The sequence below is a fragment of the Sceloporus occidentalis genome, unplaced genomic scaffold (genome assembly GCF_023333645.1).
Source record: "Sceloporus occidentalis isolate IW3139 unplaced genomic scaffold, rSceOcc1.0.p SCAF_31, whole genome shotgun sequence".
NCBI classification, from domain to species: domain Eukaryota; kingdom Metazoa; phylum Chordata; class Lepidosauria; order Squamata; family Phrynosomatidae; genus Sceloporus; species Sceloporus occidentalis.
In genome coordinates this window covers 9,919,860-9,945,946 of record NW_028317011.1, presented here as the reverse complement: position 1 = coordinate 9,945,946, position 26,087 = coordinate 9,919,860, and the positions used below count along the sequence as shown (strand labels likewise).

General features: G+C 39.8%; 2 protein-coding genes across 3 annotated transcripts; one reads left to right on the top strand and one right to left on the bottom strand.

The window, feature by feature from the left end:
* Positions 1-1,264: 1,264 nt before the first annotated feature.
* Positions 1,265-12,699, bottom strand: LOC149298823 (heat shock 70 kDa protein 14-B). 2 transcript variants are annotated; one of them, XM_089487235.1, is made up of 14 exons: positions 12,643-12,699; positions 10,581-10,661; positions 10,396-10,478; positions 9,738-9,786; positions 8,796-8,901; positions 8,620-8,710; positions 8,228-8,332; positions 7,785-7,946; positions 6,531-6,686; positions 6,323-6,425; positions 5,936-6,155; positions 5,345-5,517; positions 1,685-1,755; positions 1,265-1,343 (listed from the first exon to the last, which is right to left on the bottom strand). In XM_089487235.1, exons 1-14 carry the CDS (start codon positions 12,697-12,699, stop codon positions 1,265-1,267), a joined length of 1,536 nt encoding a protein of 511 aa, XP_089343361.1. The 2 variants fall into 2 exon arrangements, with proteins under 2 accessions (XP_089343361.1, XP_089343360.1); XM_089487234.1 differs by having other exon boundaries at positions 5,345-5,521; positions 5,940-6,155.
* A 387-nt stretch (positions 12,700-13,086) lies between these two features.
* Positions 13,087-24,730, top strand: CDNF (cerebral dopamine neurotrophic factor). Its single transcript, XM_089487111.1, has 4 exons — positions 13,087-13,168; positions 17,731-17,858; positions 21,712-21,853; positions 24,552-24,730. Exons 1-4 carry the CDS (start codon positions 13,087-13,089, stop codon positions 24,728-24,730), a joined length of 531 nt encoding a protein of 176 aa, XP_089343237.1.
* Positions 24,731-26,087: the final 1,357 nt, after the last annotated feature.

Here is a 26,087-nt window from a genome sequence, read left to right as displayed (position 1 = left end):
CAGAATGTTAACTACTTGGGCCCTATGATGATCAGTCTTGCTCTGATAATCGGCCAGGGGGTGTCAGTTGTATGCTGGGACATACCCTTCCTCAACAGAATGACAGCAAAGTAGAATCTTTACCATAACTCCAACATGTGGTGTTTTGAAAAACATTAACACAACATGTAGGCTTTTTTGTATGCTTTAATTGTTTTTAGGTGATTTTTTTACTACTATAATACAAAGTGTGGTTTCATTTGTTAAATTGAATGCTTGGAACACAGTTGCAATACAATAGGGAAAAAAGGTATTAAGCAGGTCCAACTATCCACTTCTTGCAAGAGAGGCACACAGTTAGCCCTTCATAATGCTTAGCAATACTAAGTGATTTCTAGAGGCCATCTTCTGTTATTAAAAAAACACTCTTCTGTATTATTCGATCCAATTATTTTACGTTAACCACGCAGTTTACAGGTCAATGTATTCCAGTGTCACAGGACTGATGATTTTGTTAAACCGCAGCTCACCTAGGTTCACGGCCTGGGTAACGAGCCTAATTTAACATCGTCCCTTTACGTTAAACCAAGTGCTTCCAGGAAAATTAGAAGAAAGAAGAAGAAGAAAAAAAAAACATGCCAGCAACGGTTAATTTAGGATACATGTCATGAAATTACTGGAGGACCGGAAAGCTCTTCACATTTTAAGGGGCGGGTTGCCAATCCAGGTTCTTTAGAAATACAACTCACTTGAAACAATGGGAAGTCATACACTTGTTATTCTACTAACGGTAAAGCTAAGATATAAACCATTTGTTTTAACTATTTAGGAAACAAAGTCAATGCATGCAAATTAAAATGACATTTTATAAGATGCAAGACTAGCCAAAGCAACAGAAGTCTCTTAAACTATCACTTGCAAGACACTGAACAAAAATGAGACACTAATACAGTTTAGGTGACGCAATGATGCAGAAAATATTCCAAGTCTGATTTTGGTTTTTAATATAACAGTTAACTTATTAGGTACAAAATAACTAAAAACAGCACATAGCAGCAGTTGCCCGGCCAATTGGTTACATTTAACGCAGTAATATAACACCATGTGCCTTGTCATAGCCCAGTCTGATACGTCCTAAACAGATCGAATCATGTCCTTTCCAGCAAGTTTACATGTGCTCTAGCCATGCAGCCCGAGAAGAAAGCTTGCCTTGCCATGTAAACGTTATATGGAAGGATCTATACGAACTGGCTAGTGCTGTGTTATCTTGGCGTGACACCTTCTGCTACGATGTCTCTTGAACAGTGATCATTTCGGATTTCCCAGTGTCTTTATCAGTGCACGTTATATGCAGGGATCCATCCCTAAAAGAACAAAAACAAAGCAGAAAAAAGCTCACACCGTTACTCGTAGATATAGGGAGCGCCACACATTAATTTGGTGGGGACAGCATGTAGACAGGTGGTATTGTGTGGATGTAAAATGTACGCCTGCTTCTCACATCTTAATAGCATCAGGTCTCCTACAATTACTTAGCTATGCCCACAAGACAATTTGACTTACACAGTCTTACCAGCATGTGATCACTGTAATGCATATGGCATTGGGGAGCGGTCATTTTACTTTTCAGGCATGTGTCCCTTTCATTAAACAAGCCAAATAGAACCATTTTACTTTAAAGGAACAGTCATGGTGATTACTTTACCTCTTCATTGTAAGTACAGTCACTATGTCATGAACACCACTGGCTTTCTTTTGCAAGTCTTTAAGTACAATCTGTAAAGATAATTAGACACAATGCATAAGGTATAAAAAATGCTGAAGACACAATGACAATACAGGTAGAATAAAAAAATAAAAAACAACAAAAAAAACCCCATCACGTTTTTAAAAGACAATGCTGTTAACACCAGAGTCCTGTTAAAGCTGCTCTAGCTCGGTCGAACATGCAAGTTACTTGTTTGTATGGTGTACACTACCATCTCCTCTGGTAAGCCCCTGGAGACCACCTACCACTAACACACCCCCCTTCACCCCAAAAAACATCTTTCATACATAAATAGCACACAATTTCCAGCCACACTAAGGAGTTTTGCGCGAGCATCATACTCCACCACCTCCCACTCAGCGAGACTGACAATTCCCACGGTGACAAGTATTTTCTTTAAAAATATATAAACATTTCAGGTGACAGCCTTCTTCCACGAAGAGGAACATACCATGAATGTAAAAATGTTTTAACCCCTTCGTGACAAAGGCTGATTTTACTTTTTGTACCCTTCGTGACAATGGCCGTTTTAACATTTCTGCGCTGCTCGTGTTTAGTTGTAATTTTCTTCTTTCCCGTTTACTGAACCCACACACATTAGATATTGTTTTTTTCAGGACAAGAAGGGCTTTCTTTAGATGACATTGTTTTGATTGTATCGTATTATTTACTATTAAAAAAAGTATAAAATATGGTGAAAAATTTAGAAAAAAATGACTGTTTCTAACTTTTAGTTGAAAAATCTTTTACTCATCTATAAAAGGTAATAAAAAAACCTGCTAAATAGATTCTACTATTTGTCCTGAGTTTAGAAATACCCAATGTTTTTATGTTTTTTTGCTTTTTTCTGCACGTTATGGAGCAATAAGTACAGGTACCGTTTTGCTATTTCAAAGCCATTTTTTCCAAATCTGGTAATTCTTCCCCCCATGTGCCATTTCGGGTATCTTTGAAGCCGGCCAATGCAATTTACCCCATCAAGTCATATATTTTTGAAAACTAGACAGCCCAGGGTATTCCAAATGCTGGTATTTTAACCCTTTCCAAGCACTTATTCTACCATCAGCCTTTGTCAAACTTTATGGTAGTAATTTTTTTGCATTTGTTTTTTCACACACATTTTACTTTAGGTATAAATAAACAGGTTCTGGTATATGTCACTATCAAAAAACACCCCAATATGTGTTTAGCAACATCTCCTGAGTACAGCGATACCTCACATGAATGATTTTGCCTGGCTGTTTGGGGGCAAAAGGGCCACATTTGGGGCATGCACATTTTTCAATGTTGCACTTTGGCATTTGGGGATCCACTGCCCATGCCCTATTTGGTACATCTTTGAGCCGGGCCATTTCAGTGTGCCCAATAAAGCTATATATTTTTGAAAACTAGACACCCCAGGGTATTTCAAATGCTAGTATTTTAACTCTTTCCATGCACCATATCTACCACCAGTCTTTGTCAAACTTTGTGATAGTCATTTTTTTCCATTTGTTTTGTCACACACATTTTACTTCAGGTATGAATTAAAAAGTTCTCGTATATGTCACTATCACAAAACACCCCAATATGTGTTCAGCAACATCTCCTGAGCGCATTGATACCCCACATGAATGATTTTGCCTGGCTGTTCGGGGGCAAAAGAGCCACATTTGGGGCATGCACATTTTTCAATGTTGAACTTTGGCATTTGGGGATCCACTGCCCGTGCCCTATTTGGTACATCTTTGAGCCGGGCCATTTCAGTATGCCCAACAAAACCATATATTTTTGAAAACTAGACACCCCAGGGTATTTTAACTCTTTGCATGCACACATTTTACCACCAGCATTTTTTTAAAGTTTGCAGTAGTATTTTTGTGTGTGTATTTTTCCCACACACACCTACTTTATGTATGAATTTACAGCTCCTGGTATATGCCGCTGTCACACGACACCCCAATATGTGTTCAGCAACATCTCCTGAGTACAGTGATACCCCACATGCATGGGTTTGTCATTTTTGGGGGGAACTAAAAGGCCACATTTGGTACGTGTGCATTTTTCTAATTGGAAATTAGATGTGTGGCCATCCTTCCCCCCGTGTTAATTGGGACCTTGTTGAACCCGGCCAATTCAATTTACCCCATCAAATCATACATTTTTTAAAAGTAGACACCCCATGGGCATTTAATATGCCAGTATTTTAACTCTTTCCATGCGAGAATTGTTTTAAGCTAATATGCTAATTTTAGGACTTGCTCACAAAAATATATTTTTTATATATATATATTTTTTTTTGCCTTTTTTTTTTATTTTTTTAACATTTTTTTTTCAACTTGAAGGTTCCCCTGATAGTGACATCAGTGGGAAATTATTTTTACATTTTACTGTTTTTTTACTATTTTTTTTCTAATTATTATTAATTTTATTTTATTTTTAATTTATTTTTTCTAATCACACTGTGATTAGAAAGCTGAGCTCCATTGACTTGCATGGTTGAATGCAGTACCTATATTCAACCTGCAAGTGGAGCCAGAGTTCTCTAGAGGGTCTGGAGACCGTCTAGCGAACTTTTTAGACTTTATTGTTTCTTTATTGAATTTTCCCGGACCGCCGCCATCTTGCAGATGGCGAAGATCACCGGCAGCTGCGTCTGTGACCGCTCTCCGGAGCGGTCACAGCCCATCCAAAGGTAAGTGTTTGGTGTCGCTGGATGCCTCCTGATCGAGGCATTCCAGCGACACCATTTAAGTTTAGGAGGCGATCGTTGATCGCCTCCTAAACGCTTTTAAAACGGGCGTCCGCCGCCATACAAAGTATGGCGGATGTTGACGCCCCGGGGAGGGGCCAGAGATGGCCCCTTTGTGCCGATAATGGCGTTGCTGAATGCCTCGAGGTCGAGGCATTACAGCAACGCCGTTTCGGTGCAGAAAGCGAAAATAGATCGCTTTCTGCACCCGTTTAATGACGTGCCGGTCCTGGCACGTCATTTGTCGTTATCGACATGAATTTCCGTGACGTGCCCGGACCGGCAATTGTCATCAAGGGGTTAAGTTTAGGAGGTGATCGTTGATCGCCTCCTAAACGCTTTTAAAACGGGCGTCCGCCGCCATACATTGTATGGCGGATGTTGACGCCCCGGGGAGGGGCCAGACATGGCCCCTGATTCCGATGATGGCGTTGCTGAATGCCTCGAGGTCGAGGCATTACAGCAACGCCGTTTGGGTAAAAAAAAAAAAAAAAAAAAAAAAATCGATGACGGATCGATTTTTTTTTACCCGTTTTAACAAATGACGGTCCTGGCACGTCATTTGTCGTTAACGACATGATTTTCCGTGACGTGCCCGGACCGGCAATTGTCATCAAGGGGTTAAAGAAAACTGTATCAAAAGGAACGCTCCAGCCCAAAAGATACGTGGAAACAGTAACAGGTGGAGGAAAATAATTTCTCGCTCAAACACGTAAGTTTATATACCGGTTTGCATGTAGACTGCACCTGAATGGACGTTTAAAAGAATAGGGACTTCTGTGCCCCTTAACAATGCAACTGAAAGGGTAATAATTCATAAATGTATTATGGTCCTGAGGTCCAAACCATTTCATGTTTTGATTCACCTGTGCAAATTTACATTGTTCTGACAGAGCGGATCGGCCTGCCGTAGACTCGTACAATTCCAGGCATACAGAGGAAATGTTTCCAGGAGCTTGCAAGGAATGTTGTCTACGTGCAGGTAGAGGGGTACCAGACGGCAACAAAACAGTGAATTTCTCAGCTCCAGAGTCATCTGCTTCCTGTGAAGAGACATTAATGGCAGGTCAAACAACACTAGGATGTTATTTTAACAATGACAGGTTAATTCAGACAGTCAACCCTGTTGAGCTTCATCTGTCAGCAGTACTGTGCTGGTGCTAGTAATGATTATTTAAAACCAAAAAATAATCTACTGCATTATTTAGGGCTAACTCGGTCCTATTTTTAGTACAACATTCATGTTTTTTTTTGCTTGCTTGGAGGGATTTCCTCCGGAAGACCTGAAGATAAGATGACACCAAATGCAGAGACAACAATTCCAGTTATATTTAAATTTCCTTGCACGAGGATTTCCCAACACAGTTTTCAATCATGTAGGAATGTCCATGGTCATCATATGGACACCGTATTGGGGAGCTCCTGGCTGCATGGTCTCACTTGACAGCACATATAACAAACCTTCAAAAAGATGTCTGTAGCAGAGCACTCAATTGTTATGGTGTCCAGGTCAGTGGAGAGGTTATCCTTGCCAAGCAGTATTCCGGCTTCTATGGCAGCCCCAATGGGAATGACCTCATCTGGTGGGATACTGTTCAGCAGCTCTACCTCGGGGAAGAGATCTTTGATCATCTGCTGAAGCTTGGGGATCCGAGCAGAGCCGCCACATAACACTACCTGTAGCACACAGCATAAACAAAAATCACAGGTAGGCAACAACATAAAATGTTATCTCCCAATTAATTCTCCATTGTACTGCAATAAAACAGTAATCTTTAATAAAAAGTGTGCCATTAATAAACTGCCTGAGGAAATCAATATATCCAAAGACTTTATATTTTTACCTGATTGACATCAGTAGGCTTGAATCCAACTTGGTCCAACAGCTGTTTAATTGGGTCAATACACTGAGTAAATAGTGACGAGCAGATCAGTTCAAACCGCGCCCTAACAACAAAAAGAAGAATCATTTACATTTAACGATACTCATGCATAAAATATCTAGAGTAAGTTACAGATTTCACACAATTATGTATGCGGCAAACTGCTTACCTAGAAACATTGCAATCAAAGTCCATGCCGTCATACAAAGAGTCAACAAAGCAGTTGGCGCTTCCCAATGTGGATAAGGAGTGCTTCGCTGCATCAGCACTGTTCATTAGCTTCATCATGGCACGTGCATTTCCACGAATATCCTGCTTGTATGACCTAGCAAACGAAGGAACAGACGCTGGTAAAGTGAATGAAAACCACTGCCCTGCTTAATGTCGGAAATTACTTCTCTTGACCCCTACGCACATGACATAATGTGCTCATATACAGACGCCTCCTTTAGGATTGAGGGCCATGTACAAACAACTGTTCCGATGCACAGTGCAAGCACAATAGCAATAAATGCCCTACAGCTATTTCAAACCTCCTTTATACCCAGGACTGAGCAGGCATACTCGACCTTTGGTATACCAATGAACAGATTCTTCTCACCTTTAAAACAAGTCTGCATCATGAAAAAGTATCCAGAAAAGTTGATCATTTAAAAACGCGCAATTCAGAACTACATAAAGTGTTGTGTTTTGTAGAAAACACAAAAATAATAATCTGAAGTAGTAAACCCATTTCTTTCTTTCACTAAAGTTCCAGTTCTTGCTCACTATGCAATAAATAGGCGAGTATCTCACCATTACATATAATCCTGTGCTGGGATTCTTTTGTTTTCTTATCATTGAAACATGACAAAAGGTGTGACTTTTCATTTGTGCTAGCTAAACATTAACAAATACCCTTATTATCTTTATGCCGTCAAGTACTGGATGACCGAGTGGAAAAATGGCTGAAGGGTGGGCTGACACAATCCTCTGTACTGTGCCATACCTGAGTAGCCATATGAGAAATGACCCAGCATTTATTTGGTAAGTATAACTTTATATATAGACACACATGCGATGGCAATTTTGCTAACACAATGTATATCTGCAGTGGACCTGGTCATCCACTTTAAATGGTTCAATAGGTTCTGTAAAAAAAAAACAAAAAAAAAACAACAAAACACTAAAGAGCTTTTACAGCACTATTCCCAGTTGTTGGTGCCCAAACCCAGTTATAGACATGTAAGTTTCAACCAGGGTCCAGTTATTTCATCAACCCACCAGTGAACAAGCATTCAGGGCTCATTCACTGACTGTAGTGTCAGATGTGGGTTGGTAGGTAATCTTTCAAGAAGCAAAAATCAATGAGTTTTTTCATTCATTCCCACAACGCTTCCTAGTGCACTCCCCTCAATCATTAAAATATTTGAAAACAGCTTACCTCTGAAATTCGGATGCTAGGTGCTGCGCTAAAGCTTCGGTGAAACACACGCCTCCAATAGCATCATACGTTTTTGTAGCCAGAACACGATATATTCCACTGTTAACTTCTATCATGGTGACAGACAACGATGTTCCTCCAAGCTTGTAGACCAAAACATTGCTGCAACGTAACCAAAAATGTTTTGGCAAGAGAAGAACCAGAAGGATTATGTTCACAGAAAGTTCACTACAGAAACCAAAGTATCTAAACAAACTTTAAAAGGAAATTAGTTGAAAAAAAGTTTTTTTGCATAATTCAGTCTTATAATCATATGTGCAAGAAAAATGAATCATCATTGCACATATACGAACTATATAAAGAACCCAAACGCACAGAACAAACGTTGTAACAACTTTATAGTAAGTTCACTTACAAACTATTTAAAAAAAAAGATATGATACCTTTTCCCAGCTGGTGAATCTTGGCCAATCCCATATGCCAAGAGAGCAGCAGATGGTTCATGAACCATGCGTAGTATATTAAATCCTGCAGCAGCAGCTGCTTCCCTGAAACAGAACAGCAGTAACGTGCTTTGTATTACTCTTATAATAATAATATTGTTAAAAGTAAAATGCCAGAAGAGGAAACTGGCAGGCTTAACTAATATCATTTAACATATATACTGTGCTTAAACCTCCAACTGGAGGTTGTATCTAATAAGGTAAATTAAGAATACTAGGAAGTTATGGGTTGTACTTACAGTCTGTAACATGGGGATTCATTGAAATATATATTGTACTGAGAGAAAGAAATCATTTTTCTATGCTCAGCTGAGAAAACAAGGCAATCTTACCCCAGAGCCTTTTTCTGGTTTGCTCCAAAGTCAAACGGAACGGTGATAACCACATGATTGACGTCTGATCCTAAAGCAGACTGTGCAGTTTCTGGATGTCAATGAGAACATGAGATCTGTGATCCAAATGTATTATAGAGAACAGAAAGCCCCAGAGTCAGAAATAATAACCGTACCTTTCATTTTACTGAATATCAGCTTGGCGACATCTTCTGGGCTAACAAGCTTGAGAGATTCATCTATATCAATCTCATATCTGGGCTTCCCACCCTTCTCAACGACCTGTAATCACATAAGAAAAACATGGCGAACTGACATAAAAAGTGACAGCCAAACTGAATTGTGAGACAGTTCTGTCAATAGAAAGTGATTCTACTATCATGGACCCAACAAGCATTTCACTCAGTAAAGGTGACCAGATTCAATAACACTGTAGGCAGTGCTGCGATCGGGATTCCTCCATCTCCTTTTACTGCACCTGCCTTTAAATTTTACTCCAAAATAAATGCAACTCATTGATTTATAGGCTGTCCTTTTTTGCATTCAGTTTTAGTCTTGATTGCCCCATCCCTCAATATATTAACCCCTGTACCCACACTTCTTTATTCAGCTTTTTGTCACTACATTATATCCACACAGAGCAGATCTGTGGACTATTGATTACAATTTCAAGATTTGATAAAAAATATTAATTTTCAGGATTTTCGTAGCTTGAGAAGAGTACATTTAACTACACCTGCTGGACATGTCACCTGTGTACAAGCATGGGTATGATGCTAGGCTAACGGGTTCCAGCAACACTGGATAAGCAGGCAGCATGATGAGAAATGCCCTTGGCTCTTTCCAGACAATGCTTAAAATGTATATTGGTTAAATTATTCTTCATTTACGCTGGGTCACACAATTAAAGAACATGCCCTGAAATGGTTAAGTAGCCTTGATGTTTAAAAGTTTTACTGACACTGGGCAAAATATGCTCTAAAATCAAGACTCAGTACCAATTGTTCACGCAATATTCAATGGCTTTGTTTAGACAATGAGGTGTCTGTTGACATTGGAAAGGCAGTTTAAAAGCCACTGAACACTGGGTTGTATATGGCTCAGTGCGAGGTACTTACGGTACACTTGCTTTCGGAGACGTGTTTCTTGGCCTGTGGATCGTCATAGCTGCAAACAGTAAGGCATACAGATACTATTACAACTCTGCATTTGACATTACAAAATCAGGATTATGCCAACTAAAGGTAATGCCACAAAATAACCAGTAGCTTCTATCAGGAAGTATAACACATAAGACAAGAGGCCATAAAGTTCAACCATGCTGTGTATATATATATATTATATATATATATATATATTATATATATTATATATATTATATATATATATATATATATATATATATATATATATACACACACACACACAAATAAAATCAGCTTGGGGCAGCCTTCTTGCATATGAAATGGCTTTAGTGATATTTTAAATATTTTTCTCTCTTTTTGGCAAGTTGCAAAATGAGTTTATATGCCATTTATGGACTATGAGTTCAACATCACAACTTGTTCTGCACTACATACTACAACAGCTAATTCCTGCTAAGCAGTACAAATGAATTATAACGACAAAACCATTGCGAGAGTCACGTTGATTAAGAATGATTAGTTTAGTACAATATAAAAGGTTATTGTGTGATCAGAAAAAACAACATCAACTTAATTTACCAAATATTGAGTATACCAACAACACAGCAGGTTTTATATTGTTGCCTTTTACCTTCTCCCTAGAATCTGCTTCACTTTCACAATCGTGTTTGTCGCATTTCGAACTCGGCTCTGTTTGGCTGCTAAGCCGACAAGCTGAAAAAAAAATTATACACAAAATGAGGATAAGGTTCCAGCTTTAAAGACAAGACATATGCAAGCCCCATTATGTATTAAAACTGCGAAAGTCAACTGTACCACTTCTTTGTCCAAATATCCAACGACAGCGGGTGTAACTCTGTCTCCTGCGTCATTGGCGACCACATCTGCACGGCCATCCTGTAAAGAACAACCCAGACATCACAGCAGTGTCATTTTCCCGTTGGCCATACATTCTAGAAGACTTTACTGAATATAAGACTCAGGAGCGAAGCCGATTTCCACAGCGATCAGTCTGCCGCACCTCTACCATTTGATACACAAGATGAAAGAGTTTTGATTCACAATTCATATATTATGAGATATACACACAATCAGGAATGTAGAAGAATATACAGAATTATTGTACAGGAGTATTACATAAAAAGTTACAGCTGGACATGTTTAACATTCAGGACTCGGCAACAAACATGTTTGCCGACAAATAAGCAGCCACAACTCTGTGCTCCACATAAACAGTGCTGTATTACGCAATGTAGCCCCAGGTCACTGTGGAACTACACCTCCCAGGATGCTTAGCAGACATCTGTTATTTTCAGATGTCTGCTAAGCATCCTGGGAGTTGTAGTTTCCCAATGACCTGGGGCCAGCTGCGTAATACGCACTGTTACAATAAAAGTGTAACTCCAATCTCCTGAATGGGTTGCCTTTTTACTTCCTATAAATCCATTCCTGCAATCAAGCTAGAGCTGGGTAGCTATTATTGGAGCAAATGCCGACCAGCTGTTACAATTCAGCTCTAACTATATGTATACCTTAATAAAGATGTGTAAATGTATAGACGCACAAGACATATGACAATCAACCTAAATATTGCAACAACAACATAAGTAGGGATGGAAGATAAATGGAACAGCCTCCCATCAGAAGTGGTAAAGGCCATTACAGTAAGAGAACTAGTGATGCTGTTTCCTACTGGGGAGACCCTAGGCTGTCTAATGAGCCTGATGTCGATCTTCAGTGTAGGGTGCCAACAGTACACAAACAGTGTCCTGTGTCAAAGGGGTTAAACCTTTGCATGGGGTAGGCAAAGAGCTATCCTGAATCTAAAACAAGACCAAGGACTGGTTACGGTCTGAGTCTTTACAGGAAAAACGGGCAGACAAGATGGGCCAATGGTTCTTCCCTGCCATCAAATTCTATGAGAGGTTAATATAGTAAGGGAATTTAAAACATGAATGGGATAGACATAAGGAACATTAGACACAAGACCAGGCAAGATTTTACAGCAAGACTAGACAGGCCAATGCTTTTTGTAACTCAAAAAGAGTGCAAATTCTATCATTCAAAGCATTACCACTGACATTACACAACTATTATTATTATTATTATTAGTTTTCAGATGGTTTTGGTTTATTTAACCCCCAGAGTCAATATTGTTGTTACTGGCGGAATACAGTTAACAAAATGACTTTCATATTTGAATACACACACACAGGCATATCAACCATATGATATTACCCACACAGTGAAATAATGATTGAATGGGTGCATCAGATACTCTGCGGTAATAGTTACCCTTCATCCTGCAGATCCCTAACTAATACCCCCTCTTCCATCACTCCTATCCATCCTCAACACTGCAGCTAGACTAATCTTCCTTTGCCATCCACTGTGCCAGTCGCTGCATTGGCACCGCATACCCTCCAGAATCAAATTCAAACTCCAGACCTAAAGAGCCCTTAACAACTCAGCCAGCATCCTGTCTAAGCCATCTGAAGGACCAGCGACCTCTACAGCTCATCCTGACTCAACCAACTCTTCCCAGCAGTCCTCTCCTACTGTTCAGGCTGGCAGGAGCAGGGCCCTCCTCAGCTTTTGTACCAGTTAGTTATTGTGTGTGATTTTAAGTTACGTTTACTGCCTCTTTTTGTAACAGCGCCACGGAATCTGCAGGCGCTATACAGGTAAACGCAATGCCTAGTGCATAAACACCCAATGAACTGTGACAAGTCTTTTTTATTTGTTTGCTCCCTGAACAATCAAATGAATAGATGGGGGCGCATATACGTCATAGTATTTATTTCAATGAACTATTATTTGGTAATTCTAATACATGCGTCAGACGACACATGTTAAGCACAGCCCCTATTCCCTTTACCTTATAAACTGCCACACAGGCACACGTGCACCCCAAGTGCACACCGATCGCCGCCATGCCGGTAGCTGCCAGAAGAGAAACACCTAAACAGCCAATGTGGTAATAGAATGGTGAGACGGTATAGCCAGTCAGAAAACGTAATGCGCGGCAGGACCTTGACCGGCCTCCTCCAAGTTAACCAATCGGCAGTGCTTCAGGGGGAGGGGACATTTGCATTGAGAGATCTAAACTCATCATACCAGTGGAGCGCACAAGAGGTTTTGCTCCGTGAGTTTTACCACTAGGTCCATACCAGAGCCCCGTCCGTTTCTTAAGAGATTCATGTACATTGAGACGCCAATAAAATGTCTCCCGTACCCAAGTAATGGTGGGAGTGTTTAGAGCTCTGTGACTAAAATAGTGCAGGCCGCTGTGGTGTGGAGAGGTTTGATATTCGTGTTGAAAATGAGGAGCGTGTTGACCGTGCTGGTTCTGGGTTTGTGTAGCGCATTCCCGGCGACTTCTGCTTCCCGTGCCGATTGTGAAGGTGAGGGTAGTGTGGCTCTCGGCCTGCCTGCACTTAGCGCACTTGTGCGGAAGGAGCTTGGCCGGGAAGTTACTGTATGCAGCTAGGAGGACGAGGACCGTGCCAGCACCGGGAAGCGCATGAGGAACGTGTTGTTTGTGTCTCTCCGGCCTTGCATTATAATATGTCATTAGTGCTTAGTTTACTAGGCCGCTCTGTTCTTTCGTTCATTCTACCAGAAGAATGCTCCTTTCCAGCAAGACATTTACACACTCGCACAATACAGTGGCTATGGAGTGTTAAATATCGAAGCAGTTCTGCATGCTGTGTTGCTTTGTGTCTAAACCAGCTTGATGAGTTAATAGCTGTTTACAAATATTGCTGTGTGTGAATGTGCTTGATACCTTTACATGTTTTTTTGCATGAAATAAAGTTTTTGTAAAAGTCTTTTTCTGTATTTGATTACTTTGCTGTGATGAAAGTTTATAAATAATGTCTTCATCTTTAAGGAGCATGCCTCACAACTGTCCTGTTTTTATTAGGAAAGTCACAATTTGGGGGCATTTTCCTGCTTTTGATGACTGTTAGGATCACAGGGAGCAATCTGTAAAGCTGATTGAGGACTAAGCTTAGACTTCAATTGCAGCTCCCGCTTAGTCGTCTTGTGGCATATTTCAGTTGAGCGGCATTCACAAATATCCTGGAAAATTCCCATTTAAGCAAACCCCTTTTTCTGTTTCTTTGAGGAGGTTTGAAACAAGATTCCTGTTTCATTCACAGTCTTTCATAGGGGTGGAGGCACAAGTCTGCCTGTAGGACGCCTATGTGGTGCTACCTGTCATGTTGTGTTGGACCAATAGAAGGTATCAACTGCGATGAAAGACACCGCTTGGTTATATGCTATTTATGTAGCCGTTACTGAGGTATAGAGTTGTACCGTGTTAGCCATAGAAAAAAAAAAGCAGATTTGGTTAAGATGATTCATTTATTGGCTAACTTCCATAGTGTAAACAGGCCAGATGGGAAGATTAGGGATCCCCCTCATACCTTGCCCATTGAGCACCAGCGCATTGAGGAGCCTGATCACCCACCCTATAGGGCCATCTGCCCGTTGTCCTGGTCTGGCTGCCCCAGGTCTTATACTATGCCAGACTATACTACTGATCCATCATCGAGATACTGCTCGTTCAGCTACTCGCCTACTTCCTCCTGACACCATATATATCTTTACATAATTTCTCTTGTCAATGCTTGATTTTTTTTTTAATAACCACCAATAGGTGGCGATATTGCATTTTAAACAGATATCGTGTGGACTATGTAGCAATCTGTTTAACCTCCAGGGTTTAACCTCTCAAAAAATGTCACATGCTGTGCCGAACTGGTAGGGCGACCCTGATGCTGGAAGGCTGCCTGGTGACATCACTGGCTCCCATGCCTCTATATATGCTTTTAAGCTTGCGTAGTGTGTGGCATATCCAGCCGCTCTCCACGCACAGCAGCACCCGATCTGCCACTGGAGCGCACTCAGCAAGTGGCCCTTCGGGGCATGGTCACAGGCAAAAAAAGATTTGATAGCAAATAGGAAACATTCCACCCATCCAGTGTGCCGCTTTGTCCTGCTGTAAAGACTCAGACCTTAATTGGTTCTTGGTTATTTCTTATATTCATGATGGCTTTCCCATGTACATTTAAGTTCCCTCACTGAGTTCACTCAATTTTCTCCTTAAAGATATAGATATTGGTATCCTTCCTGATTTTTATCCGCAAACCCTTCACCATTTTGGTAGCAGTAACCAATGAACTCACAGGGTGTTCCCTGAGTTTTATTGCTTTACACCAGCATCTGAATGGGCTGATTCTTATTGACTTACAACAGTCTGGAGATGACTCTGATATAATGGCATCTGAGCAGCTCAGTTGGTGCTTTACTCACCAGTATGTCACTGTTGAAATTTTTGTTTGAACATAGGTGACTAGTATTTTTCTTGACACATGATATACTTCCAGCAGTGGCTCGGGGAATGTTGCAGGGGAGACGTGGAAATCGTAGAAAGCCCTCCCATTGGTTTTATTGGTGCTTTTCCTGACAATGATTGGCTGCTTCAAGCACCAACTCAGTGATAATAATCGTCAAACCATCAACGAGGAGGGGAGCTGCGGCTTTTAAAGAATGCATATAAAAAAACTCATAAAGTACTTTAATATGCATTCTTCTTTGATGAGGGTGTCACATACATAAAGCTGTCCCTTTAATATGTTGAGGCTCATTTATAAACTCGAATGAATGATGACAGCATATTACTAACTGGCTTTACACAAAGCAGGATGATTATTTATAAACCACATCTTAATATCTACAGTCATTTCATTGAATTCATTTGCATAATGTTACAAAATTAGTAGATCAAGAGCTGCAAACCAACGACCTGAAAAAAATTAAGGCCACATAACATAATGTACAGGGCATACATTTATGTACAGACATTGTGTACAGTGGATAAGTAATATTAGGCACAATATAAAACAGTCATAAAAGTGAAAAGCTATGAGACATAACAAGTGATAGTTTAAAGTATGATAGTCAGTACAGAAAAAGTCTGTAAGTAAGAGTTTTGAATTTTGCCGTGGAGCCCCTAGGCTTGGTATACTATCAATGGATGGACAGGCAGGCTGACATATCAATTGATCTACATAAATGTGTGTGTTGGGGCGTATACACAATAATGTATCCAGGCCAAGGCCTCTTGGGTGATCAGGCCCCCTGTTATTCAATGGGCTATTTACAAGGGAAATCTTTGATGATCTTAACCAGTCCATTTACTAGCACAGCCTTCATAGACTGCTTTATAACATTATATCCCAGCGCTCCAAGTCAAAGCACGCCTTGAATTCAGTGAAGACTCATGGAGAGGGTTGCTGGGGGCACTGCCTTAGATCGGGCCTAGGGCTGCATGAAACGCAAATACAACGCTGCATATACAACGCTGCATATACACATACAATAAATAAAATATGATGTTAGTCTAAAATCTAGTGTACATTTTTTAGCTTCTGGACAAATAACATTTTGTGAGATCCTGTCCTGCGGCATTATGTCAGGAAAGAGTGGAAATGTGGTAATGTGCCACTAGGTGTGTTTAGCCGTCCAGGTTTTTCTGAGGGTGCCAGGGAATCCTGGCATATTGTCAAAGCAAATCATAAACACACATAGAAATTGATTTACTGCAACGTATAAAGACCAGAACAACATGTTTTGCATGGTGCCATAAATATTTTTTTCCTTAAATATTTTTTACAACTCTTCAATCTGTCACAGTGGATGTGGAAAATGGCATTCGTTGGCAAAGTGTTTTTTGTTGCTTTCTGCTCAACAAAGATCATTATCATAAATGGTAGAAAAAGGGGTCACAAACTAAAACTAGAGGGTAAGATGGTTAGACGAAAGATTTTTTCAGGGGTGCACAGCAACCAGGTGCTCTGGTACCAGTGCAGTAGATCACATAGAGAGTGCAAGCTGCGCTGACTTATCTCCACATGAGAGACAGCTAGCAAGGGACAGCAGTGTGAGCTGCAGTGACGAGGGTAGAGGGGGAGGTGAAGAGGAGAAGGAAAGGGAGAGAGAGAGTGTGTGTGTATTTATATATAAATATATATATTTTGTATGGTATATGTATGGTGTCAAAGTGTTAGCATGAGTGTGTGATCATATGCACTGACAATGGGAGAGAGGGGAGGAAGAGGTAAAGGGTGTTAAGAGTGTATATTGTGTGTGTATGTAGCTGCTTAAAGTGTCAGATGTGAGCACAGGGTTAGTGGTGCCTGGGAGAGGGAGAGTATGTGTGTTTATGTATGTGTAAGCGTAGATTTGAGTGAGTTTGGTATAAGAGTGAGTGTGTGTGTGTTATCATGGATGTGTTTTAGTTTTAGTTAGTGTTTTAGTTAGTTAAGGAGTGCCAGAGCTTAATTATGGCTGTGGAAGCTTTTAAGAAAATGACTTAATTTTATTATTTTTGGAAATATGCCCCAACAAACAGTAATACTAGCAATACTAGTTTAACCACAGAATGTATAGTGGCAATAGAACAGTACAAAGAAACATAAAATAGCTTTTTGGCTACAGAGGCCAATTTACATATGGAAACTTTTCCCTATAAAATATTTATTTCCACAGACTATTTTCTACTTAGCATGTATCACAATCTGATAGTTTTTGCTTTTCACTGAATGTAGACAGAAAATAGAGTCTGATTGCTTATTCTTGGTGATCAATTTTTGGTTAGTTTATTGGGGATTTGAACTTTCTTCAAGTTAGGACACTTGAATCTGTTCCACTCTCCCTTTAACTCCCTCTTTAGTAATTAAACGCCTTTGCAAAAAGCATATTTTGCACGTTCTTAATCTTCACTAACCCTGATATGATAAGGCAGTGCTTTTGTCTTGTACCCAAGTTTTCTCAAACAATAAAAATGTTGCATTAAACTGCTGGTTAAATCATTTGTTGCATTTGATCAAAAACCTAAAATATATTTTGTTTCTTGAAAGTGAAAATATATTTTCAACATTAATTTTGTTTTCCTCAGTTTGCAAAGAATATTTGGGGAGATTTTATAACTCGTTACTAGGACAAAATATTGGGTTTACACCAGCTTCCATAGAGAGAGAATTAATTAACGCCTGCACAGAGTCTACGGGAAAAGAAAACCGTCTGGTATGAATTGATATGTCTGCATTTGTGTAAGTCTGTCTTAATATATGTGGTTTAAAATATATATACAGGGATAAAATTGTTACTACACCTGTTAGGGGAACTTACTTTGGCCTCACCAACCTTTTGGCTTTGTAGATATTGTTGAAAGTTCAACTTCCATGACCCCCCCCCCCCCTATTTGTTTATGTATATTATGGTTAAAGACAATGGGTGTTGTAGTTCCACATTTGCTAGGGAGCTACCTGCAGGACACCTACCTGAATAGTCTATGATAAAACGGTAAGTCCTGGGTCCTGGATTTATCTATTTATGTTCTCGGAGTTGCTAGGGTGGTGGGTGCATAAGTCCGTATTCCACTAGGGAAAAATGAAAGCCCTCTCCTATAACTCTCTCTCCCTCCCTCCCCTCTCTCTCTCTCCCCTCTCTCTCTCGCCTCTCCTTTTCCCACCCTTCCACTTATCCCCCTCTTTAATTTCTCCGTTCTCTCCTTTCTCTTGTCTCTTCTATTCTATCCCCTTCTACCTTCCTGAAAAGCCCATGGACACACTGCTGCCACCCTCCTAAGCACTGTCTCTCAAAGTGTTCTGGAAAATGGTGCAGTAAAAGGTAGCAACCCTATATCGGGGTCCTACTGTAATCTTGGTAGAGCACCTGTAATTTCTATCTAGGTCTTTCCCTGGATGTTCCAATGTATTTCTCCATTGAGTATTAACAGTTAATTCAGTATTCTGAGTTTTGACCAAAGCCTTGCTTCTCCTTCTTTTAGGAAAAAGGGGAATGATTAACGGATCCCATAAATAGTTTATCTTTTTAAATTTTCCACTAGTCACATCTGCTTCTCAGCTTAGATTACAGCTGCAGTAACTCCAGCTAGTTATAACTCCTGCCTAAAAGAGAAAATGACGAGCACTAGTATTTAGTGGGAAATGAGGACATAACCCAAAACCAATATAAAATAGTGTATATTAGCACATGAGAGATGTTTAAAATTCAAGAAATTAGCCCACAGTGGTTTTTGTTTGGGGGTTATTACACATTTCTATATTTCAATCATAAACAAGTGCTGTTTCTTTTAGAGTCTGTGTTTACAACCTATCACTAACTCGAGGGCTTTAGTTGCTTTGTAGTTAATATGATATAACACCAGTAGACAACTGAATAATACCGACATGCAGGGTTGTTCCAGAAAGACTTTCCATACAGTGTCACCATATTTTACCGCAGTTGTGACATCATACAGTGGTGCACAACCCAGCTGCCTTATGACATGTGAAGTAAACTCACTGGTTCTCCTTGTATCAATGCAAATCTAAACAAAAAATGCAAGAATGAATTTTGTGAAACCATTGGCTTGTATACCCTTATTGCTGAAAGAAACTCAGTAATATCTGATTCATATGTGATATATTTATGGTTTATGATATTTACTTTGTTCTTTTCCACAACCAAGCCTTTATTTGAAGAGCTAACACTTATATGCAGGCTCATAAAATAAGAAGGATAAAGAAGATGACATGGAGTAAACTAATATAATCCCCCCCCCCCTGAATATACTGATGGACAGTACTACAATTCTACATATAAAACTAATAAAAGGTTTGGAAAATAACCAGGCAGCTTTTTATTAGTATATCTGCCTAGTAGCTGCTTTTTTACAACGTAATTTTAATATTTTTTAAACAGCAATTCCTCAAACAACATTGGTAGAGACATTTAATTGCTATGTACACAGGTAATATTCCAGCGTAAATTATCCTCCACCCAAAGATGATGGGCCTGTGCAAGGACAATAATGTTTTGATATTTGTGTAAGCTTCCTGGTAATAAAAAAACTAGAAATATTATAAACTCCACCGTGGAACTTATATCATGTATAGATGCACACCTTTAAGCTTAATGAAATACACTATATGGACAAAAGTATTGGGACACCTGGCCATTACACCAACCGGGACTTTTATGACATCACATTCTAAATACATAGACATTAAAATATAGTTGGTTCATCCTTCGCAGTTATAACAGTTTCCACTTTTCTGGAATTTTTCTCATTTGTTAGATGAGAAGGTCTGGCTCGCAATCTACCATTCCAGTTCATCTCAAAGGTATTCGATGGAGTTAAGGTCAGGGCTCTGTGTGGACCAGTCAAGTTCTTCCACACCAAACTCATCCAACTATGTCTTTATGGGCCTTGCTTTGTACACTGAGGCAGTCATGCTGGAATAGAAAAGGGCCTTTCCCAAATTGTTCCCACATAGTTGGAAGCATAGCAATGTTCAAAATGTTTTAGTATGCTGAAGGGGACATTTTGGACCATGCTATTATTGCCAGAGTCATGTCCTACAAACGTAAGCTGCTCAGTAGGAAACTTTTACAGATGTATTGATACATACAGCACAATTATATTCCGCAGCACTGATCAGGAGTTGTTAGTGGCCTTAGAGGAGGTCAAAATGAGATGTAGTTCGGCGCTCCTGTCACAAAGGCCCCAAGCATAGCAGCAAGAACCACCACCTGCCTGCTGGCTCTCATTGCATAGTTAAGGGGGAACAAGGGTGTGAAAGTGTTAATGAAAAAACAGCCTGCAGGCCCACTCGCTGCTCTCTCTGTAGGGCACAGGGCCACAACGCCTTAACCCCAAACTTGTTCATGCCACAACTCCAAAACTGTATTCACCGCCACCCAGAAGAGCTTTGGTAACCCCCTCTATAAAAAAACTAATTAGTCAAACTTCCAAAGTAGAATAACAGTAAAGTGATAACTCTGACTATCCATAAAAGCTATGGGTTCAAAATTAACAGAAATCTGAGCAAGAATGGTCACAGTGCTTACAAAAATAAAATTACAGAGGAAATACAAAAAATACATACAAAACTTTTATAATCAAGCCTTAAAGCAAACAGGTATAAAACCCATAAAACTTACATGAAACAAAAGTCTAATAATTTGTGGGGATCTCTCTATGTTACAGTCCCTTGTTCAAAACATAAAGACATTTAAGTTTTCCCCCCTCTTTGTCTCTATAAGATGCCCATTTAGAAAAGGGTTTTTTTCTGCTATTCATGCAAGATGTCATGGTAACCCTCCAACATAGTCATTCCCCATGACAGCTCCAATTTACAGTTATCTGCAGGCATTGTGGTATTGTAACACGAGCCAAAACTTTAACGGTTGTTCCAGAGGGGCTAGTATTAATGTTCAAGACACGTATATAAATGTAGAATAGCATTAGCGAGGAACAAAAGTGAAGAGTGTAAGTATTTGCTTTCCAAAACAAAACCCACCTCTCCAGCATACAAAAGTATACGTTAAGAAAGCAAATATGAAACCAAACAATGATACGTTCCATTCCACATGAGGGAAAACAGAAAGCTTGCACACTCACAATACAATTTGTGTGTAATGATTAATGTAAAATATTAATCTCATAATTAGCAAAATCTGCAAAATATAAGTCACAATTACCCCTAAAATAGCATTTAGCTGGTGTTATTTAGATCACATTGGCAGCAACAAAGCAACAGTGAAAGTTGTCTTCTCCCTCACTAATCCCTCATTAATCCTCAACATGAAACTTGAGCAGCTTTGAGAAACTTGGGTGTCACATATGTAGCACCCAAAACTTTGATTGCAGTATCATTGCTCATACCCTTTAAATAGATTTGTTCCCATGCAAATTGTAGGTTCTTCTAGAGTCCATATGAAGCTACATCTACAACTGTCACTGCTGTTTTCTACCATCATCACCTAGATCTCTAGTGGGAATATGTGGGATGACATATAGGGAGGATAGGGTTGATACAGTATTTTCAAGTTAGTATTGCATTTTTTTGTAATTCAAACTATTTCTAAGTGTTATTATTTAGGAGCTACAGATGATGCTGCTACGAAGATCCTGAGTGAAGTTACGCGTCCCATGAGCGCACATGTGCCTGTTGAAAAAATCTGTGAGAAACTACGGAAGATAGACATTCAAATCTGTGAACTAAAATATGGTACGTGTGAGCAAACAACAGCCACATTATAATGGACTGGCACAAAATGCAAGCACAGTGACAATTGGTATAGAGAGCACATACTGTACCTGGTAATAAACACAAGACCTACAAATATGATACAACCCCAGAAAAACTCATAGCAATTATCACGTCACTTTTTGTAATTTGGGATGATTTACAACCGAATGTTTTACAGATGGGTACGTGTTTTCTGTGGCTATGGGCACATTTATGATTGTCTGACGTGCCTTCATGAATGCAACGATATAGGCAATCAAAGGATCATTTAGGAACACACAGGGAACCCAACATTGTATCAGTCTTTTTCTGGCTCAGGTTGGAGTAAATTCAGGCTAATACCGTATTGACTCGGATATAGGCCGCCCCCGTATATAGGCCGCACCCTAAAAGTTTGGTGCTTTTTTAAAGAAAAAGTTTTTTTCTTTAAAAAAGCACCAAAAAAACATGCTGCCACTCTGTCTCTCCCCCCCCCGAGATATGCTGCCACTGTCCTCCCCCCCGAGATATGCTGCCACTGTCCTCCCCCCCGAGATATGCTGCCACTGTCCTCCCTCCCCCCGAGATATGCTGCCACTGTCCTCCCCCCCGAGATATGCTGCCACTCTGTCTCCCCCCCGAGATATGCTGCCACTGTCCTCCCCCCGAGATATGCTGCCACTGTCCCCCCCCCGAGATATGCTGCCACTGTCCTCCCCCCCCCGAGATATGCTGCCACTCTGCCCCCCCGACTTACCAGAGGAGACTCCCGGGTGTCTTGCGGGGCCGGCGGGGGACATCTACGCAATACGCGTATACAACTTCCGGTGCCGGCACTCTGCTGATGTGCCGGCACCGGAAGTTGTATACGCGTATTGCGTAGATGTCCCCCACCGGCCCCGCAAGACACCTGGGAGTCTGCTCTGGTAAGTCTTGGGGGCAGAGGTAAAACGCAGCGTGCGGACGGTGACCTGCTGCGGCGATGCGGGTAAACAACCTCCGCAGCCAGTGACCATCCGCACGATGCACTTAGACAACCTCCCGTGCCGGCACCCCCCCCATGGAAAGTGCTGGCAGGGGAGGCTGTCTGAGCGTATCAGAGAGTAGGCTACGGGTCCCCTGCACCGCTGCGGGGGATCTGTATCCTAACCCTGTCCGGCTCTAGACCCCGAATATAGGCCGCACCCCCACTTTAAAGACTTAAAGTGGGGGGAAAAAGTGCGGCCTATATTCGAGCCAATACTGTATTTGATTTGTCATCGGACATATTGTCTCATTAAGATTCCTAAATTGAAACCAAATATAATTCAGGTTATCTTGGTGGGTTCATTAAGGACCATGCTGAGTACAATGGTAAACTGCTGCTTGCAGTACAGGCAAAAGAAATCTTAAAATTGTTTTAATCTTGGGATTAACCTAAATCTCAATGTGACACCTTTTACCAGGATCAAAGTGAATTGTCATTATATTAGTGTTAAGAAAGGAGTAACAGGAGCGGGGAGGAAACCAAATAAACACTCCTTTAACAAAAGGGTTTCCACGTAGCGATAATTATTCAGTTGAGAAAACTGATCTTAAACAAATAGGAACCACTTAATACCAGAAGCTTGTCTACTTGTCTAATTTGATATGGCTTCCTAATTTGTAATGAAAATGGGAGAAGCTGTGTGACAACATTTTTAATAAACTATGGAATTTGTTTTTACTTCAAACATTTTCTATTTGAGAAACTGCTATGGTAATCCCAAAAATATGTAATTTCTTAATCCTCATTATATCAAGATTAGGTATTAGGTGCCTCTTTAAATGTAAAATAATATTTCATTGAACAGAGAGATGGAAATGGGCCTCTAAACATGGCTAAATTGTTATAGTGGTAAACTGTACAATACTTTTACAGATTTTACATTTTGGATAAATATGTGATCTACAATTGGGACAATATGACTTGTAATACATGTGTGTGCTATTACCACAGATAGTAGGCACATCTGCAGGATAAAGCATTCCTCCTAGAACCTTTCTTTAACAAAATCTCTGTCCCTCTACTGCACATTGATGCTTATATAGCCACTGACAGTATGGCCGGTATACTATATGGTTTACACAAATAGGGGTCCTATTTGTATTTTGTCCATCAGCAATCAGATGTTCTTTTCTGCCCCTTGAAAAAAAAGTAGTGTGACCAAACCCCTAATAATTTTGTCTGAAAAACGTGTCATTAAATAGAATTTATAGTTTTTTTAGTATGTACGTAGTGATTGCACTAGTGGATTAGATATGCTAGCTAGGTGAGTGATTCTGTAACAAACAAAATAAAGTATAGGAAAGGGGGCTGCACACAAAAAAAGAAAGAAAAAAACCCCCAAAAAGCACAACTAGTATAAATGCTGTGAAAATATTGTTTTATTCACAGTAAATAGATCAAACATTACAAAAAGTAAAGACACTTACATCAAATATAGATAGCATATGAGTGTGGCAGAAGAGCGGAAACAGCCCAAGAGACCGCCAATGTTTCGACTAAAGAGTCTTTCTCAAGGGTGATCTAAAATGTGCATCTGTATATACATCAATGCTCAAAACAGTGATTTTTAAAATACATATAATTTTTATAGTACACACATCTGTCCTTATATTATACTAAGGTTACTGTCCTCTAAATTCTGATGGTTTACACCTGTTCTATTGTTCACAGAGAAGGAATTAGACCTGGAATCGGTGGACTTGGCTAAGATGAAGGTGGCAGATCTCAGGAAGATACTGGACAGCTGGGGAGAAGTATGCAGAGCCTGCATAGAGAAAACAGATTTTGTGGAGCTTATAAAAGGGTTGGCTCCAAAATATACAACGAAAAGCCAAAAAGCAGATCTTTAAAATTCTACCAGTCTAACACAAAGTGAATTATCATTATGAGGATATTCTCTGCAAATGAAATGTTGAAATGTGACTTCGCATAATGCCAAAATAAAACTGAAAAGCTGTTATGAATATTTTCTTCTTGAATTCAAATTACTAAAGAAATATGCCGGAATAACAAATCTGCCACAACATGTCCCTGGCATTAAATGATACACTGTATTTTTGTATATGTAGCCATGTACTACAGCCAGCAATGCCAATAGTCTGTTAGCAAACTTAGCACTGATTGAACTGTAGGTATGGGAGAGAATTAAACTGTGAATGTTGTTCCTGCTATCTACTATATCGTCTGTCGGTTAGATATTTACTGCTGAAATTGTCCCAGGAATAAATTATACTGCCTTTGGAAAAACAATGTCTGGGATTCTAGTCTGTTAAAATTCAGACAGGCTGTTCTACTGAATTACATACAATGTGTCTGGATATGAATGATGTGTTTGAGAACAGTTAATGACTATTTTTTACCCTTGCTCTATACAAATAGCAGCGCACAATTCAAGCTTTAATGTAAACACCAGCAGAAAAGTATGTACTAACAAGACGTTGGCTTAAAACCTAAATTTATAATATATATTGGTAGATTATAGAAATTTATTGTCGCTCTTATATTTTTTATAACCGGTGGCTACCTAGATTATTTGTAATGTGTTTATTATTACGCTCACAAATCCATACTTAATGGGAGGGGGTTATAGTGATGGATTGCCTCTATATTTGGAGTGCATCTTTTTAGAAGGATCTGCCATAGAAACCTAAAAATACAACACATGGGTTCTCTGAAGATTAATCTCCTGAAATAATTATGTTACTTTACAGATCTCTGGTTAGACATCACCTAAAGTATTAGGTACAGTTCTGGAAACCATATCTCTGTAAGGATATTGACATTTAGGAGAGAGTTCAGAGGAGGGCTAATAACATTTGTAATCGATTTGCATGATAAAAATGATCAGGAAAGACTAAAGGATCTCAATATGTAGAGCTTGGAGGAGAGAAGTGAGATGTGTGATACAAACACTTAAATACATAAAGGGATTAAACAAACACGGTTTATTTCAAAGAAGGAGAAATGTTAGAACAAGAGGTCATAACCTAAAATTAGAGGGTCAGTGGTTTAGATGCAATGTTACAAGGTTTTATTTTCTTTGGGAGGGGGGGTAGATAAGAGGAACAACCTTCAAGCAGAAGTTTTATAGGCCAATGCAGTGAGGAAATGTATACATTCATTTGATAATGCTATCCTGAATCTAAAATGAAACCAAATGCTGTTTAAGGCTTGAGTCTTTACATTGGGCAAGATAGACAGACTAGA

Bases quoted from the DNA above. Each gene is read 5' to 3' on its own strand.
- LOC149298823 (XM_089487235.1), bottom strand. From the start codon at position 12,699: ATGGCGGCGATCGGTGTGCACTTGGGGTGCACGTGTGCCTGTGTGGCA. The intron at 7,947-8,227 runs GTATCATATCTT...GTTACGTTGCAG, and splicing joins GATTCACCAGCTGGGAAAAG to CAATGTTTTGGTCTACAAGC. The intron at 6,426-6,530 runs GTAAGCAGTTTG...TTTTGTTGTTAG, and splicing joins TTTGATTGCAATGTTTCTAG to GGCGCGGTTTGAACTGATCT.
- CDNF (XM_089487111.1), top strand. From the start codon at position 13,087: ATGAGGAGCGTGTTGACCGTGCTGGTTCTGGGTTTGTGTAGCGCATTC. The intron at 13,169-17,730 runs GTGAGGGTAGTG...TGTTTTCCTCAG, and splicing joins TTCCCGTGCCGATTGTGAAG to TTTGCAAAGAATATTTGGGG. The intron at 17,859-21,711 runs GTATGAATTGAT...ACTATTTCTAAG, and splicing joins CGGGAAAAGAAAACCGTCTG to TGTTATTATTTAGGAGCTAC.